This window comes from Ornithorhynchus anatinus, chromosome 4 (assembly GCF_004115215.2).
Source record: "Ornithorhynchus anatinus isolate Pmale09 chromosome 4, mOrnAna1.pri.v4, whole genome shotgun sequence".
In the NCBI taxonomy this organism is placed as follows: Eukaryota; Metazoa; Chordata; class Mammalia; order Monotremata; family Ornithorhynchidae; genus Ornithorhynchus; species Ornithorhynchus anatinus.
The window spans coordinates 31629727-31645721 of record NC_041731.1 but is presented as its reverse complement, the minus strand read 5'-3'; the positions used below and the strand labels follow the sequence as shown (position 1 = coordinate 31645721).

General features: G+C 51.3%; 1 protein-coding gene across 1 annotated transcript in view; it reads right to left on the bottom strand.

Moving 5' to 3' along the window:
* Positions 1 to 15995, bottom strand: part of COL27A1 (collagen type XXVII alpha 1 chain) — a 241942-nt gene that overhangs the window by 39602 nt on the left and 186345 nt on the right. Inside the window, exons 29-37 of the mRNA XM_029062843.1 lie at positions 15266 to 15319; positions 14126 to 14170; positions 13904 to 13948; positions 13618 to 13671; positions 12579 to 12632; positions 9469 to 9522; positions 6900 to 6953; positions 6206 to 6259; positions 872 to 979 (exon numbers count right to left, since the gene is read on the bottom strand). Coding sequence (XP_028918676.1) covers positions 872 to 979; positions 6206 to 6259; positions 6900 to 6953; positions 9469 to 9522; positions 12579 to 12632; positions 13618 to 13671; positions 13904 to 13948; positions 14126 to 14170; positions 15266 to 15319 — 522 coding nt within the window. The remainder of the gene's footprint in view (positions 1 to 871; positions 980 to 6205; positions 6260 to 6899; positions 6954 to 9468; positions 9523 to 12578; positions 12633 to 13617; positions 13672 to 13903; positions 13949 to 14125; positions 14171 to 15265; positions 15320 to 15995) is intronic.

The following is a 15995-nucleotide window of genomic DNA, read 5'->3' as shown; positions in this document are numbered from 1 at the left end:
AAGTGAGGTAAATAAGCTCTGTTCTCTCTTCAAATTATGTTGTACTTAATCTATCAATCAGGGAAATCCAGTTCTGTGGGAAATACCGCATGAGTTCATGGTAGTTCTCCTAGCCTGAAGAGATGGGGAACATAATAAGGGGTTTGGAGAGGCCAGTGAAAAGTCTTAAGACCAGGCAAAAATGGACAGTGTGCCCCTAGATGTTTAGAATCTACCTGAGAAGCAGTGTGGCCTAGTGGATTGAGCATGAACCTGGAAGTCAGAAGGATCCGGATTCTAATCCCTGCATTGCCACTTGTCTACTGTGTGATCTTGGGCAAGCAGTCTCACTTCACTGTGCCTCAGTTACCTTATCTATAAAATGGGGATTAAGACTTTGAGCCTTATATGGAACATGGACTGTTTCCAACCTGATTACTTTGTATCTACTCAGGAGCTTAGAACAGTGCTCTGCACATAGTAAGTGCTTAAATAACATTTTTTAAAAAACAGTCCCATCAATCAATCAATCAATCAATGATATTTATTGAGCACTTACTATGTGCAGAGCACTGCAGTAAGCGCTTGGGAGAGTACAATAAAACAGATTAACAGACACAGAGACCAGGAAGCAGACCAGAGATTTCTGGGCCTACAGCTGTGCTGACTAGTTTCTTAAAGGAATGAGAGAAAGTGGAGTATTATGGGAACTATTTGGATGGTAGGCTGCCTGGACTGGAGGGCTAGAATCAAACCTATGAAAAGTAAATTTAAATTCTGCTCTAAGAGTCCTGATGTTATGTCCACTTCAGGGTCTCCCAGAGCTGAGGAAGTACACAGAAAATACACAGAGTGGAAAGAGGGAAGACCCGTTCGATAGAATCTAACTCACACGGACACCTGTGATTCCGGGAAGTCCAGGGGGGCCCTCCATGCCCTTCAGCCCCTCTTTGCCTTTCTCTCCTTTCTCGCCTTCAGGGCCTGGCTCTCCCTTGTCTCCCTGGGAAAAAAGCATAACATGTGAGCTTGTCTGGACTAATAAAACATGGGACACGTGTGGGTGTCTGCCCTCGGCAACCCACAATTTCATGATCTGGGTTGGAAAACAAGAACTGAGTCATATGGAGTCGTAACGTCCTTGCCGACGGAGGAAATGAAATAATAAAGATAGTTATTTTTAAATGTCCTTGGCCAGAACGGGAGAATTCCTCTGCCATAAGATGGGGAAGGAAGGAGGAATAGATCTCCAACCCTCTCCTCGCATATCGGACTCTAAAGAACCCACTCACAGGCAGAGAAGTTCCGACCTGCAGCTCATCAAAATTCCACCATGATGCTGTTAGCAGCATCTTCTGATTTCTGGAGTCCAAGGGCTCTGGGATGCTTTGTGAGTGAGTGTGTGAGTGTGTGTGTGTGTGTTTGGGGTGGGGTGTGGGACTGCCATCTTGGGCTGCAGGGGTAGCTTAGCTCTTGGCATGGTAAACTGTAGGGCTGTTTTCCTTGGCAGCACCCAGAAGTGGCAGATATGACAGCCCAAATGTAGATCAGTCTCATGGGCTGAAGAGGCACCAATGCCAAATGAATGGTCCTAGCCAATGTCTGGCAGAAAATGGTCTTTAAAGTCAAGAAACCATCAGGAAAAGTGGCTGCTGGGAAAGGATAGGATTGAGGATGGCCAATCAAAAAGGGTGTGTTCAGGGCCAACACAGAAGTCTTTTGCAAACCCCACTGCACCAGGGCAAGGGGGCACCTGATAGAGCAAGAGAACAAACAAAGGAAACACTTTTCCCCCCAGCCAACTGTCAATCTGTGGAACTCATTTCCATAGGAAGTTGTGTAGACCAAAAATACCAGCTGGTTCAAGGTGGGTTTGGATAAATTCGTGGAGTGATTTCCATTATCTATTTCTACAGGGAAAGTTTGGGATACTAGATGATTCAGGAAAGGTTTAAATAGATCTGTGGACATTGAGTTCATTAAGGGTTACTAGAGGGAACACCAGTTGTTGGATGCCAGGAAAGGGAATGATCACATTGTTCTTCCAAGCAGCTTTAGGTGCCCCTGTCTTAAACAGAACCCTTGGCTGGATGAACTATTGTCTGTTCCAGTTTGTCATTTCTTATGTCCTTAAATACCCATATTGGAGGAATGGCACAATGGAAGGCTTTTTAAGGACAACTAAAATAAAGTGGTCCAAAGTCAAATGAATAAGCAAAAAAAGGCCCACAGCCTTAGAAAGACACTTGAACGTTTAAAGAAGAGGCTCTGAACAGGGCCTGGGTTGGTTGACTGCTTCAAGTCTCTTTCATCTCTGGAAGTCGGTCTTCGCTCCTTTGCACCATTTCTTGGGGAAAGCTAATCTTTCAGGAGGGGAAGGCTTGCTTCGGGGAGGGTCACAGTTTGGAAACTCTGGCCAGACTCATTCTTTAGGGTGTTGGGGAAAAATGGTGATCTCTTGACATGATGGCCTGAGCTGGGTCTTGAGTCAACCGAAAGGATTTCCATCACCTCAAGGCTGGACCACCCCGGAGGATCAGGCCATGTGGGGGTCCTTTCTGGATTAGCTGGCCCTGTTCAGAACCTCAGGACTTGTGGAAGAAAGTAGCAGATGGGGTGATACACAGATGGAGGTCATCTAGTCAAGGAGCTGACGGCAAGAGACAGAGCAAAGAGGCCAAGTGAGCCAACGGATGGCCCAGGATGGATAGAGCAGGCTGGAATGCTGCCCTGATGGAGAGGGAGGGAGGAAGAGAGGGAGGTTATCCATCTGGGCCACGGCCCAAGCTCTAGAGAAGGACCAAATGGTGAATAAGCAGGATAGTAAGAGGCAGAATCCAGGAAGCAATCCAAGGAGAAGCCTCCAGGACTTAGAGCCACGCAGGGTTTGTGGGGTGAGCGGGGACCCGGAGGAGCCTCTGCCTCAGGAGAGGCATTTCTAACCTGCAGACATTTTCAAAGGCATAAATCTAACAAGTCCAGGCTGGATTGTAGATTGTACGCTCCTGGGGGGCAGGGGTCGTGTCTACCAACTCTCTCGTATTGTATTTTCTCAAGTGCTTAGTACAGTGCTCTGCACATGGTAGGCGCTCATTAGATTCAACTGATTGATGGATTGATTGACTGGAATGAAGATGCTATCTTAATAACAAATAACAAAAGGGGATGACTCTGACCTCATGGCCAAAGAAGCTCAGAGTTCTTCCCACAGCAGGTCTCTTGGATTCTGTTTTGGAGGTAAGTTGAAGGGCTAGGATTGCTCTTGGGGACTGGGAGAGAGGGACCAACACCCGCCCCAGATGCAGAAGCTATTTTGGTGGGGGAGTTCGGCCCTCCACCCCAACTCCCAGCATTCTGGGGTAAGGTTACCCAGTTTGGGTGAGACTCCAGAGAAAGGAACCTTCTGAGATGTCAATGGGATGAAGCCAGGGAATTCCAACCTGGTGCTGCTCTCAGCCCCTGGGTCTGGAGCCTTCAGTTTGGGTTTCAGGTTTCTGATCCCGACAAGAGACGGAAACGCCAGAGATACCAGAGGAAGACATACAGTCTCAGGGCTTGGGGCCACAGCCTGGGACGCCGAGGATTCCATACTGGAATCTGTCTCCAGGAAATTTCATGATTGATTCTGCCTGCCTCCTTCTGTTGCATTCTGAGGTCTCCCCCTACCCTGACTCTAGAGGAGAGTTCAGTGGTTGGGCTCATGTCTCCTCCCTCTAGGAACAAACATCTCTGGGATGAGGTGGGCCTGGGGTCATGGGTCTCAACACATGGAAGGCAGCGGGTAGGTAGGCCTCCTCCTTAAAGGGAAGGAGGAGCAGAGAGGCAGCAGCTCTCAGTGAGGGAGGAAGCAAGATCAGCCTGTCGCCCAGGGGGCAGAGGTCTTGGGTGGGAGGATGAGAGGAAGGGTGCAGCCGACATTTTGGAATCTTGGGAGAGAGATGGATGGTGGTGGAGTCTGGGGGGAGAAGGTTCAGAGATGACTGACCCGCTTATCTCATTCAGGGTCCAGTAGCAGCAGATAAGAAATGTCTGTGCCATGCTAAAGGCCTCGAGTATACTGTGTATTCCCTTCCCAGGGATATGGATCAAAAACAGTCCTGGGTTGGGTGGAGGGGGTGGGGTGTGAGCAGGGGCAAAGACCAGGGTCAGTTCAAGAATCACGTGGGGGTGGTTTGGCTATGCTAGGATGGGGTAGAGACTGCACCCTAGGGAGGAGAGAAGGGAAGAAGAGGCCATGAGGCTCAGCATTTCAGCAGGAGTGGGGCCTGTTCTGCAGCTTGGGATCGAGATGAAGCAGCGTCAGCAGGAAGAATCTGGGATACTGAAAATTTGACAAGAAAATAATGGCACGGAGCGATTTTTTCATTTGGGGAGCTTAAAGCGTGTTACCGTTCCATTGTATTCACCCTCCCCACGTGCACATGGGGTAGGCAGCATCTATCTTCCAATTTACATATGGAGAAACTGAAGTGATTGAGTTCCAGGATGCCTTGTTGATTCTGAGCTGGAACATGGCAGCTCAAAGCTGGGCAGATTTTCAGCGGGCCGGGGGCGGCCTTTACCACCCATGAGCCCCCCTAAAGTTACAGAAACCATTGGAACTATTTGAAAGATGAGGGAGTTCTAGGTGGCAGGTGGCCAGGCCCCACCGGGGACCCACCTGCTTTCAGAACGGGGTGTGGGGCAAGGAATGAGAAGCTCCAAGCCTCCAAAGAGGGCAGTGAGAAATGGACCCGAGACTGGGGACAGCCAACAAAGCAATGGAGAGTCTCAGAAGTTGGTGGCTTCTCTTAAAAGATCCAGCAACTTTTGGCTGGAGCTGAGGCTCAAGACAGTTGTCCCAGATGGGAATTTGGTTGCTACACTTGCTGCAGGGGGAGCTGTCAGGGCTGCCACAAGCTTCTAATCCCTCTAGACTGTAAGCTCGCTGTGGGCAGGGAATGTGTCTGTTTATTGTTATATAATAATGTTGGCATTTGGTATTTGTTAAGTGCTTACTATGTGCAGAGCTCTGTTCTAAGCGCTGGGGTAGATACAGGGTAATCAGGTTGTCCCACGTGAGGCTCACAGTTAATCCCCATTTTACAGATGAGGTAAGTGAGGCACAGAGAAGTTAAGTGACTTGCCCATAGTCACACAGCTACCAAGTGGCAGAGCTGGGATTCGAACCCATGACCTCTGACTCCCAAACCCGGACTTTTTCCAGTGAGCCATGCTGCTTCTCTGCTTCTCTACTGTAATAATAATAATAATAATACTAATAATGGTATTTGTTAAGTGCTTACTACGTGCCAGGGACTGTCCTAAGCGGTGGAAGCACCATACTCTCTCAAGTGCTTAGTAGAGTGCTCTGCACATGGTAAGTGCTTAATAAATACGACTGAATAAATGGAAGAATAATCCCAGCTCTGCCACTTGTCTGCTGTGTATTCACGGGCAAGTCACTGAACTGCTCTGTGCCTTAGTTTCCTCATCTGTAAAATGGGGATGAAATACCTGTTCTCCTTTCCACTTACACTGTAGGTCACATGTAAGACAGCGACTGTGTCTGATCATACAATATTTTATCTACTCCAGTGCTTAGCATGGTACAGTACAGTTAAGCGCATATACTAAGTGCCTATCCAGCATGAATTAGTGGAAAGAGTCCAGGCTTGGGAGTCAGAGGTCATGGGCTCTAATCCTGACTTTGCCGCTTGTCAGCTGTGTGACCGTGGGCAAGTCATTTAACTTCTCTGTGCCTCAGCTACCTTATCTGTAAAATGGAGATTAAGACTGCGAGCCCCATGTGGGACAACCTGATTACCTTGTATCTACCCTAGCGCTTAGAACAGTGCTTGGCACATAGTAAGCACTTAACAAATACCAACATTTTTATTATTATTCACCAATATCACAGTTATTATTATTATTATTGTTATCATCATCACTGTTATGTCAGGATGGATGCAGTGAGGTGAGTGAATTCCCTCCAGGGGTAGCAACTGAGACAGGACACACCTGTCTTTTGCTGAGTGGAAACTGGCCTTGGGGCGTGACCTACTCAGCATGGCAAGAAGATAAGATATAGAGCAGAACTTCCAGGTGAAGTAGAAATTGTCCCCAGAGTGCTCCCCGGAAGTGGGGAGGACCACAACTTCAGAAGCAGGTAATTGATCCATTTGTCCCAGTCTAAGTCCAGCCTTGGAAAAGCCCCTGCCTCTCATCGTCCCCCAAGAACGAGCTTTACCTTCAATCCAGGAGGTCCAGGTTGGCCACTGTCTCCTTCCAGCCCAGTTTCTCCCTGCAAAGAAGCAGAAAAGGGCAGCAGAGAGAAGTTTATTTATTACCCTGATTCCTGGAACAGGGGTCCCTCTGCCCCCCACCCAAGGTCCAGAAGGAACTGGGTGTTCTGCTCCCAAATTCAAAATGGCTCCCCTGGACCTACATGTTTCATGTCCCTCTTTCTCCCCTCACCCTTGCAACTCCTTCCACCGAGGTCACCAGCCAGTTTCTCATTCCTCTTTTTTGGACCCTGCCTGGGATCACAGCTTGCTTGGCCTAAGGAATGTAACCCCTCTAGCTTGGGTCCGTTCTCATGACTTTCACTCAGGGCCTCCTTAGAGTCTACAGAGCCTGTGAGGGAAAAGAGGAGTGACGGCCACAGGAAAGGCATTTTGCTTTCCAGGAGTGGCAATCAGTGGTAATCCAAACCAAACCCATTACTCACTAAATCCAACCCTCTCGTGGTAACCACGTGAGCCCCAAGTGGGAATGGGACGGTGTCTGACTTCATCGACGTGTATCTACCCCAGTGCTTAGTAAGCGCTTAACAAATGCAATGATAGCAATAATTATAATAATGATAGCCACAACCATTGATGGTAGACCATAAGCTCCTTGAGGAGAGGGATCACGTCTTACTTTTGCTGTTTGCTACTCACCCTCTGGCCAATCAGACCTTGTTCACCGGGAATGCCCAATGGTCCAAAATCACCCTAGAAAACCAAGCACAGGTCATCAAAGCAAGCAGATCTGAAGCCCTGGAGTTTTGCCCCCGTAGAACACTACTTCTTCCTAAATTACCTACTTCTACCTAAATTATGCCGGGGTTTGAGGTTGGGGAATGGGTTTGATAAACTCCCACCTGAGTATTGTCAATGGCAGGAGGCAGGGAGGGGGCAGGATGGGGGTTACAGGGGTTGTCTCAAAGAAGAGAGCAGAAATTGGGGAGGGGAACATGAATGGGACAGCCGGTCTAGGGTCCCTGTCACTGCTCTGAGAGTCCTCCCAACAGTCAGGAGGGGATTCTGGTCAATCCCCACTCAACTGCCAAGTCCAGGGGGCTAGAAAAAGCTCTGGCTTGGTTCACATTGCCTCTTTGGGGAGTTTGGGGGTTGACTCCCCAGAATCTAGAGGCCCACTGGGGTGGAGGGCAGTGGCAGGACTTGGCTCTGGGATGGAAAGGTAGAACTGTGCTGAGAGTGCTCTTCCTCTTCTCTCAGGAACCTGTATGGGCCAGGGGCCCAGGGGGAAGGCAGAGAGGAGGCCGGATGACCGGTCCAAGGACAATGATCTGAGAGATCAGTTCCAGGAGCCCAATTTGGGAGCAGCAACAGCAGTATCAGGGTTTCCTGGAGCATCTGAGCAGGACCAGACTGGTAGCCCACAGGAAGGGAGAGTCTAGGGGATGGGGAACCAGAGGTTGTAATGAAGCAGGGTCCAGGAGCAGAGTCCCCCTGCGGTATGGAGGAGGGCAACTGGCTGGGGGTGGAAGATGGGAACAGAGAATGGGACATGGGTCTCATTCAGGTTCCGGGGCAATGACCACAAATGCATCTTACTTTGCTCCCTGGGTGGTGGGGTGACTTGCAGGGACTGTCCTGCCCATTTTATAAAGTGACAAACTGAGGGGCAGAGTGTGTGTGTGGAGTGTCCTAGGGCTCCCCCACTCCCAAACTGAAGTGAGCGTGAAGGAGGGATATGTGACAGATGCCAACCTAGCCTCAGCTTTCTCTCCCTGCTTTGCAGAGTGCTAGGGGTTCCCTGCCTCTCCCTCTAAGTCCTGTGAGCCAACTTCAGAAACCCCCACTTTGCCTCCTTCCTACTAACAGACAGGAGGCTCAGGTGCTAAGGGATGCTTAAGTCAGTTTCCAGGAGGGGTGCTGGAGGGGCACCCCTGTTTGCTAGCCAGGACTCTCTGCACTCTCAGATCTCCATCCAAGAGGTCCCCTTTTCCTCTTCCCAGTTGTGCAGGGATCCACTATCAAAGCCCTCTCTCAGGGCCATTCCTGCAAACAATACCTCCTTCTCCTCTTCCTGGGGCCAACACTGGGGCTGGGCAGGAAAGGACTGGGGGCTGAAGGGCACAGTTTCCCCTTTCAGTTCAGGATGGAGGAGTGTGGGGACCCCTTTCCTGCTTTAAGCTACATCCAGGAAGCACTTGGGAAGGATCAATGGAGGCCTGTTCCCTGGGAGAGGTAATTAGGGGCTAGAGGGCAGGTGGGAGCAGAGTGAAATTCAGATGAGTATCTCAGGGGGCACAGACAGAGCGGAAGATACGGTAGCTTCAGGAGGTGTCAGAAGTGTTGCCAAAGCAAATTTCATGGGTCATGGGAGGGAAAGAAAAGACCCATACTATGGAGAGGAAATTGCATAGAATCCCCTGAACAGGGTTGGTGTTCTCCTCTGGATTCTCCCACTCCCGCTCCCACTTCTGTTCTAACAGGGGTAGCTTTGGTGCCCAGGGGCTTGGGGGAAATACAAGAAGCCATTTCTATTCCAGCTTAAGCAGAGCTGAATAGGAGTCCCTCCTGCCCTTGGGATTCCCATGAGCAACCTTCAGATTGAGGGGACAATGAGACCCGCGGGGGAGTTTACTTGTTTAGAGGATTCCCTATGGCCCGCCGAGATCGTAAAACTCCCAAGTCACAGCCTGGTGGGTCTCTCTCAGAGGGATGACTGGGTCCTCCCTGGAGACCTGCCCCATCATAGGCCAGAGTTTGGATTCTGAGGGTTTGATGCTTCTCTGCCTCTCTCCTGCTGCTTAAGGCAGGAGGGGATGTGCTTGAGGCCGGCCTTGGCCTGTGCTAGCTGAGTGACTCGCACTGCCCCTGGAGAAAGTCCCCGCTCTCGGTTCTCTCCTCAGACCCTGGGCCCTTCACCATCTGGTTCCCTGCTCATGGGTGGCTGCCCCAAGTCAAAGAGGTCAGCATTTCCCCCGAGGGCTGCCCTGTTCATCTAATCCCGAAACATCATCCCCATCAGGCTGACCCCAGCTCCTCCACTCCCAACACACCCACACACACACACCCACCCACCCACACACCCACACACACACACACACACACACACACACCCCAACCCCCCCTCCCCACCACCCCTCTGGTGGCACCAAGATCCCATTTCAAAAGGGGCTGGGGCCAAACTGGAACAGCAGCTGGCTGGTGGCAAACAAAAGCCCCTATTATCTCCAGGCCCAGGCAGAGATGCCATGCTGATTGCGTCTCTTACCTTCATCCCTGGTTCCCCAGGAGGGCCAGGCTCTCCTAATGCACCGGGAGGGCCCTGCAAAACAACACCCCCATAGCTCCATTACCAAAACAAGAAATAACTTTTCTGAAACCTGAGCAAGAGGGAGTACCCACCCCACAACCCTCCACCCTCTACCCCTGCTGCACTCTATGGGCATTTTCTTCTTGACCCTGCTCCCAGGGCATGAGATCAATATACAGTCTTAAAGCCTACCTTTAAGACTAAGAATTGGAATCGGGAGACCTGGGTTTAATCCTGTTTTGCTTAAGTCGCTCAATATCTCTGGACCTAGCTTCCCCAAGTCTAATGTTGTTAGGAGGGTATACAGGCCACATAATAATAATAATGATAGTATTTGTTAAGCGCTTACTACATGCCAAGCACTGGGCTCTGCTGCACAGTAGAGAAGCCACCCACCCCTTCCACCCCAGGCCAACAGGACTCCCCACAGTCCCCTCTCCTCCAGCTGTGAGAGAGAGGAAGACTGGCAGCAGGGCATTTCTCTACTTTTGGAACATTGGGAGTGGCTGGGGCTGCAGCCGTGACTGCCGGACTGAGCCTCAGAGAGCCTGAAACTCTGTTCCTCTGGCCACGATGTCCTCTTGCTCTTGTGTCCATCACCACCCTCGTCCCTTATATTGTTTTCCTGTTCTTATAGTTTTGTCGATAACTACCCTCCCACCTTCCCCACCATATTCTTAGACTGTGAGCCCCTTTGGGCCAGAGACTGGTTCTGATTCTCATCCATATATATTTTTCCAGCACTTTCCCAGGCACTGTAGGCATTACTACTACTAATATTATTACTATTAATAATAATAATAATAATAATGTTGATGATATTTGTTAAGTGCTTACTAAGTGCAAAGCACTGTTCTAAGCACTGGGGGGATACAAGGAGATTAGGTTGCCCCACATGGGGCTCACAGTCTTAATCCCCATTTTACAGATGAGGTAACTGAGGCATGGAGAAGTGAAGTGACTTGCCCAAAGTCACACAGCTGACAAGCGGCGGAGCCAGGATTAGAACCCATGACCTCTGACTCCCAAGACCGTGCTCTTTCCACTGAGCCACGCTGCTTCTCATTACTCCTTCTATTACTACTACTGCCACCACTACATGAGATAATAAAATGGTGCTGTTGCTTCTATCCTAATCATTGTTCATCCAGGTGGCAAAGAATTCAGTGAAGGGAAGTGCAGGTTGACAGTATGAACCTCTTGAGAGATGCCATAAAATCCAACTGTGATGGGAATGGGAAATTGATATTTTGGGGAGAAGGCTAATGGCAATGCCCACATCCTTTGCCCTAGAATTGAGTATCAACCTCAAGCTCAAAGCCCACTGCTGGACATTCATCTCTCCTTCGGAGAGAGGGCAAACAGAGACCTGGAAAGGGGATATGACTTCAGTGTGACCCCAACCCAAGCTGGAAGGGCAGAGAGGAGCTCCGTGCCAAGCTCAAGGGACAAAGCCATGTTTTCGGCCTTTACCACCAAAGTGGAAAAGGGAGCCAGGAAGTGATATAGGGCAGGTCAGAGTGGGATGGGAATTGTCTGGCAGGATGGGCAGATAGAAGGAGAACAACCCTTCTGGAAAACACCAAAAAGAGTGTTCCAGTTTGGCAACTCCAAGGGATGGGCTGGATCAGGTTCTGTTGGGACTGGACTTAAGCTTAGAGGAGGCTGGAGAAGGGTCTGGGGGAGGCTGGAGGGATATGATGCAGGTTTCACATGGTCGTGGCCCCAGACCCTGGACCTATCCGGACAACCTGGCTGGGAGTTTCTTTCTGGCAGGCTTTGGGATGGGAAGATCTCTCAGTTCACATGGCTCCAGGGGTGACAAAAAAACTCTTAATGGTTATTTCTGGGTGGGACTGGGGGGTGGGGACTCAACCTGGGAGATGGACTTGTCAAATTTTGGGGTGGGGCTGGGGTTTGAGCCTGAGCATTTTCCTCAGCTCAGCACAATGATGATGGCCCAGGCGTAGGAGCTCACCCAGCCCATTTGCAGAGGTGGAAACTGAGGTCTTGGAAGGTGAAGCCACTTGCCTGAAGCCAAGTGAAAGGGTGGCTGTGAATAATGATGATAATAATAATTATGGTATATGTTAAGCCCTAGACTGTAAGCTCGTGTGGGCAGGGAATGTGTCTGTTATATTGTTGCGTTGTACTCTTTCAAGTGCTTAGTACAGTGCTCTGCATACAGTAAGTACTCAATAAATATGATTGATTAGGGTATATAAAAGTTAATCAGGTCAGATAGTCTCTGTGCCACATGGGGCTCATGGTCTAAGTAGGAGAGCGAACAGGTATTTACTCCTCATTTTACAGATACGGAAACTGAGGCACAGAGAAGTTGAGTGACTTGCCCACAGGAGACGGGGCCTCTGACTCTCAGTTCTATGCTCATTCCATCAGACCATGCTGCTTGTCATGAACCCACTGGTCCTAGCTTCAACTAGTCCCCTCTGGCCTTGAGATACTGTCCTAGCAAATTCAGCCTTTTGGTGGTGGAATCAATACTGTAGCATGACAGGAAGCTATCTGAAACAAAATCACTTTCTACTGCTTTCACCTAACTTGGTGATTTGGAACCAGAATTGGAGAAGCCATCAAGCTGGGGATGGAGCAGTGGGAAAAAGCAGAGTGACTTCCCTGAGGGTGGCCCAAGATAAACACACAGGAACAATGAACCCAGAGCTCAGCTAGTATAAACCGGTTTGAGCCAGGCTAGACAGCTTGGATTCCAGCATTGCCAGAGTGATTTGGGACGGATTAGGGCTTCGTTATGCCGTGAACAGTGAAAAAAATGAAGAAACAAATGGATCCTTTTTTATCTCTCGGGTCCTTGCCATAACTGTTGGCTGTTACTTCAGTGGCTGCCCTTCCCTCCTGCTCTGCATGCAGTCCACTGACTTCAAGAGTTAGTGGATACAGGAAGATTGGAGTTGGACCTGGAGCTGCCTCTTTTGCCCTCTATTTAGGAGGCCAGCAGGACCAGACATCGGTAGTATTCTTGGTGGAATATAGGGGCTGTTGGGGGTGAGATGTAACTGGATGGAAATGAGGACAGTTCAGTACTTCACCTTATGCCCCATCTCTCCCAAAGGGCCAGACAATCCCTGGGGTCCTGGGGGGCCCTGAAAGATAGACAGGAGAAAAATCCTTTAGGATGCCATTTTAATCTGCGTCCAGGACTGTCTTCCAGAAAAAGGAAACTGTGAACACCAGAAAAGCAGGAGAGAGGGTTCCAGGATTTGGAATTGTAACTCTTGCCTTGGAAAGCCCTACAAGAGGATAAGGATGGGATCTAACTTTGCCTTAGTTCAGTGACCTGCTAGGGATTAGCCAGATTCATGCCACTACTCCTCTTCCAAATCTATGGGTCCTGAATGGTGCAGGAAGATGTACTAACCCTGCCACCCGCCCATGTGGGGACTGTCTTTGCTCAGTATTTCCTAACAAAACTCCCTGCAGCTCCTTTGGAGCTCCTCGGGTCTCCAGGTGCCAGAGGAGCGATCCCGTCAATGCCCTATCACAGAGCTGCCCGTACATCCTCCTGTTCTCAGGTACCATGCAGGGTATCTCTCCCCACACCTTCCTCAAGCTTCTGACCTGGTCCCTTCCCTCATCTTACCTGGTTCCTCAGCTCCTCCTCTCAGTAGAAGTGAGGATACAGATAGATACACTTTCCCACCCCTGGGGGGTAGATTTCCTTGGGAATGATGAAGTGGAAATAGATAGAAAAGGTGAAGCCCCCTAGATTTCCCTGAGGCCCATTGCCTGGTTTATTTTAGATGTGGGGCAGAAGGGTGGGTGCTTATTGGTCGGTCTGTTGAGCGTTGGTGAATAGGTTGTTTGGGCTGTGCCAAGCACAACTGGTCTGTTCTTTAGCCCAACTGAGGTCTGGGGGTGGGTTCTCTGGTGGCCCCACCAGTTCTCCAGGAGTTCTTCCTCTGGAGGCCTTGTCTCTCCTTCACACATAACTTTCCACTTCCCTCTGGGAAGGGTCTGCTCCCAGCACCTCTGGTTGATGAGCCAATGGAGGGGAACAGGATGGGAGGTGGGAAGGCAGAGGGAAAGAAGAAAAGGGAGGAGATGCCGCAGGAGAGAGGAGGCACCTACCGGTTCCCCAGGAATTCCCTTAGCCCCGGGAGGGCCGGATGGACCCTGGATACCCTGTGGAAACACAACATTAACGGGAATTCTGCTCTGGCGCTTACCTTCCCTCTCCCCTCAGCCTGTCCCCTCTGCCTCAGGAATGGGCAGGAAAAGTGACAGAGACATGATTGGGAAATGAATTGGGCCAGCCGACTGACCCGGCTCCTGGAATGTCATTAAAAAGTCATTCCCCGCATCAATATGCTCGTTTCACTTAAGAGGCAGCTGGGCTGAAACACTCAACACTTACAGGGAAGCCACGAGGTCCCGTCTCTCCTCGCTCTCCTGCCTTGCCCTGAAAACACATTTGGGGTCATTAGAGGCTGGCGCCAGGCGGCAACAGCCCAGGCCCGGGAAGCAGCTCAAAGAGACGATTCATGGCTTGGCGACTGTCGGGGGAGGGGCTGAGGACAGGAAGGAGGGAGCGGGCACAGGGCCCCCCTTGCTGCATTCTCAGGGGAGGCAGACGTACCTGCTGTCCGGTTAGACCCTGTTTGCCCTGGGTTCCCTGCGGTCCCTGTGGAAGGAAAGGAAACAAACAAGACAAAACCAGGCAGCATCTAAATGAGATGGGATGGGGGACAGGTGGGGCCTGGGTCCACTGAGTAGCTCAGGGGGAGAGTCAATTGGCCTGAGGAAGCCAGAAGACCACTAGGCTCTTCTCTAAGCATCCTTGACCCTTGACCTAAACTTGTTCCATAACTGCCCCTCAGGAACCTGAGGGTGGACAGGGCTGGAGCAAGAGGGCACCCTGAGCAGGCCGCCTCGGGTCCTGGGAGCCTGGTCCAGGGCTGGGGGACTTTGAGAGAAGCTGGGTCGGGAGGGAACTTTTTGCTTGAAGACCCTGATACTGAGCTGTTTGGCAAAAGGGGGAGGGGGTAACCCCATACATCCACCCAGGCTCTTGGAGTCAATGGCCAGTTTGGTCTCCTTCCAGGCAGAGAATCAAGGCAGGGGTAGGGACTGGGGACATCCATCCCCGAAGGCTTAAGATGCCCCTGTGAACTGTGGAGCTTTGGGGATGAGCCCTGGCTGGTTTCTTGTGGCCCCTGTCCCTTTTGGTCCACACCCTCCCTTGGGCTAGTGACTTCCTCAGCCCCTACAACCCAATACCACTGCCCAATTGGATGGCAGCTAGTTTGGGGAAGAGGGGTGGGAGGGTTAAGAGCTTCAGGGATGTGGTGTCCCTGAGCCCTTGGCATCACTCCTCTCACTGCCTCTGTCCCCCAAATCCCTCTTGCACAGCACTGGGGGATGGGACATCCTATCTCTATCCCTCCAGAGGCATTCACCACACTCAGAGAACTCTTGGTGCCACTCTGGGATGAAGAAGGGGTGACAGGGCCAGCCCCGAATGACCAACTCACAGAGGTGGCTATTCTTGGATGGGAACGCTGGAGACTAGGAAGGAAAGGCTTAATGATTGAGGAGGCTGTCCTGTTTGCAGGCAGGGGGTTGGACTAAATGACTTCGGGAGGGCCCTTTGGGCTCTGGGGCATTTGGATCCTCCGGTGGCTCCCAGAAGGCTTGGCGGTTGGGACAAGGAGGTGGAGGGACTTGGGACTGGGCAGAACCATGCGAGGGGCAGCAGCTCAGGCTGGGCAGAACATACCTTCACACCCCGCGACCCCGGCTCCCCGGTCGGTCCGTCTGGCCCTCGGGCCCCCTGAAACAAGGGCAGGGTTGAACAGGGGAGTGAACAGCAGATGTCTCCCTTGTGTCACTCACCAGGAGAGGTTGTGAACAATGCTGCCAGTCCCCAACCTCGCCCCACCCCCCTGCAGCCGGGCCCCAGCCCCTTCCCCTTCCCCCATCCCGCTCCTCTCCTCCCCACTCCTCTCCTCAGGACGCATTCTCCTTCCTGCTCAGAATACAAACAGACCAGCTCAGTCCCCAGTGGTACAGCTGGGCCCAAGCGCTCTCCTGCTTCAGGCTGAGCCAGCTTCCTGTCTCTTAACTCCTCCCATGCTGGCAGGGGCCCCCCTTTCCCTTCCCCATTTCCTATCCTCCTCCCCAACCCCATCCCGGCCCTGAGTCTTCCAGGGTTAAACCTCAGCGGCGGCTGCCCCTCGCCTTCCAGTCAAGGTCTACTTGGAGTCAGGCTCAGGGGGACCTCCAGAGACACTCCTCTGGAGTTCCTTCCCAGAAACACAGCTATTTTCCCTTTGCTTTTAACTGCCTGGTGCCCATCTGAGAGGCTGCAGCCCCTGCAGTTTAAATCCTCCCCCAAGTCACGGGCCGTGAGCTGGCCTGAAGAGATCGAGATGGCTAGGAGGAGCTGTGAGCAGGGAGGAGGCAGGGTCTCCTGGTGGCCACAGGGCTCAAAACCCAGGTGGGCCCAA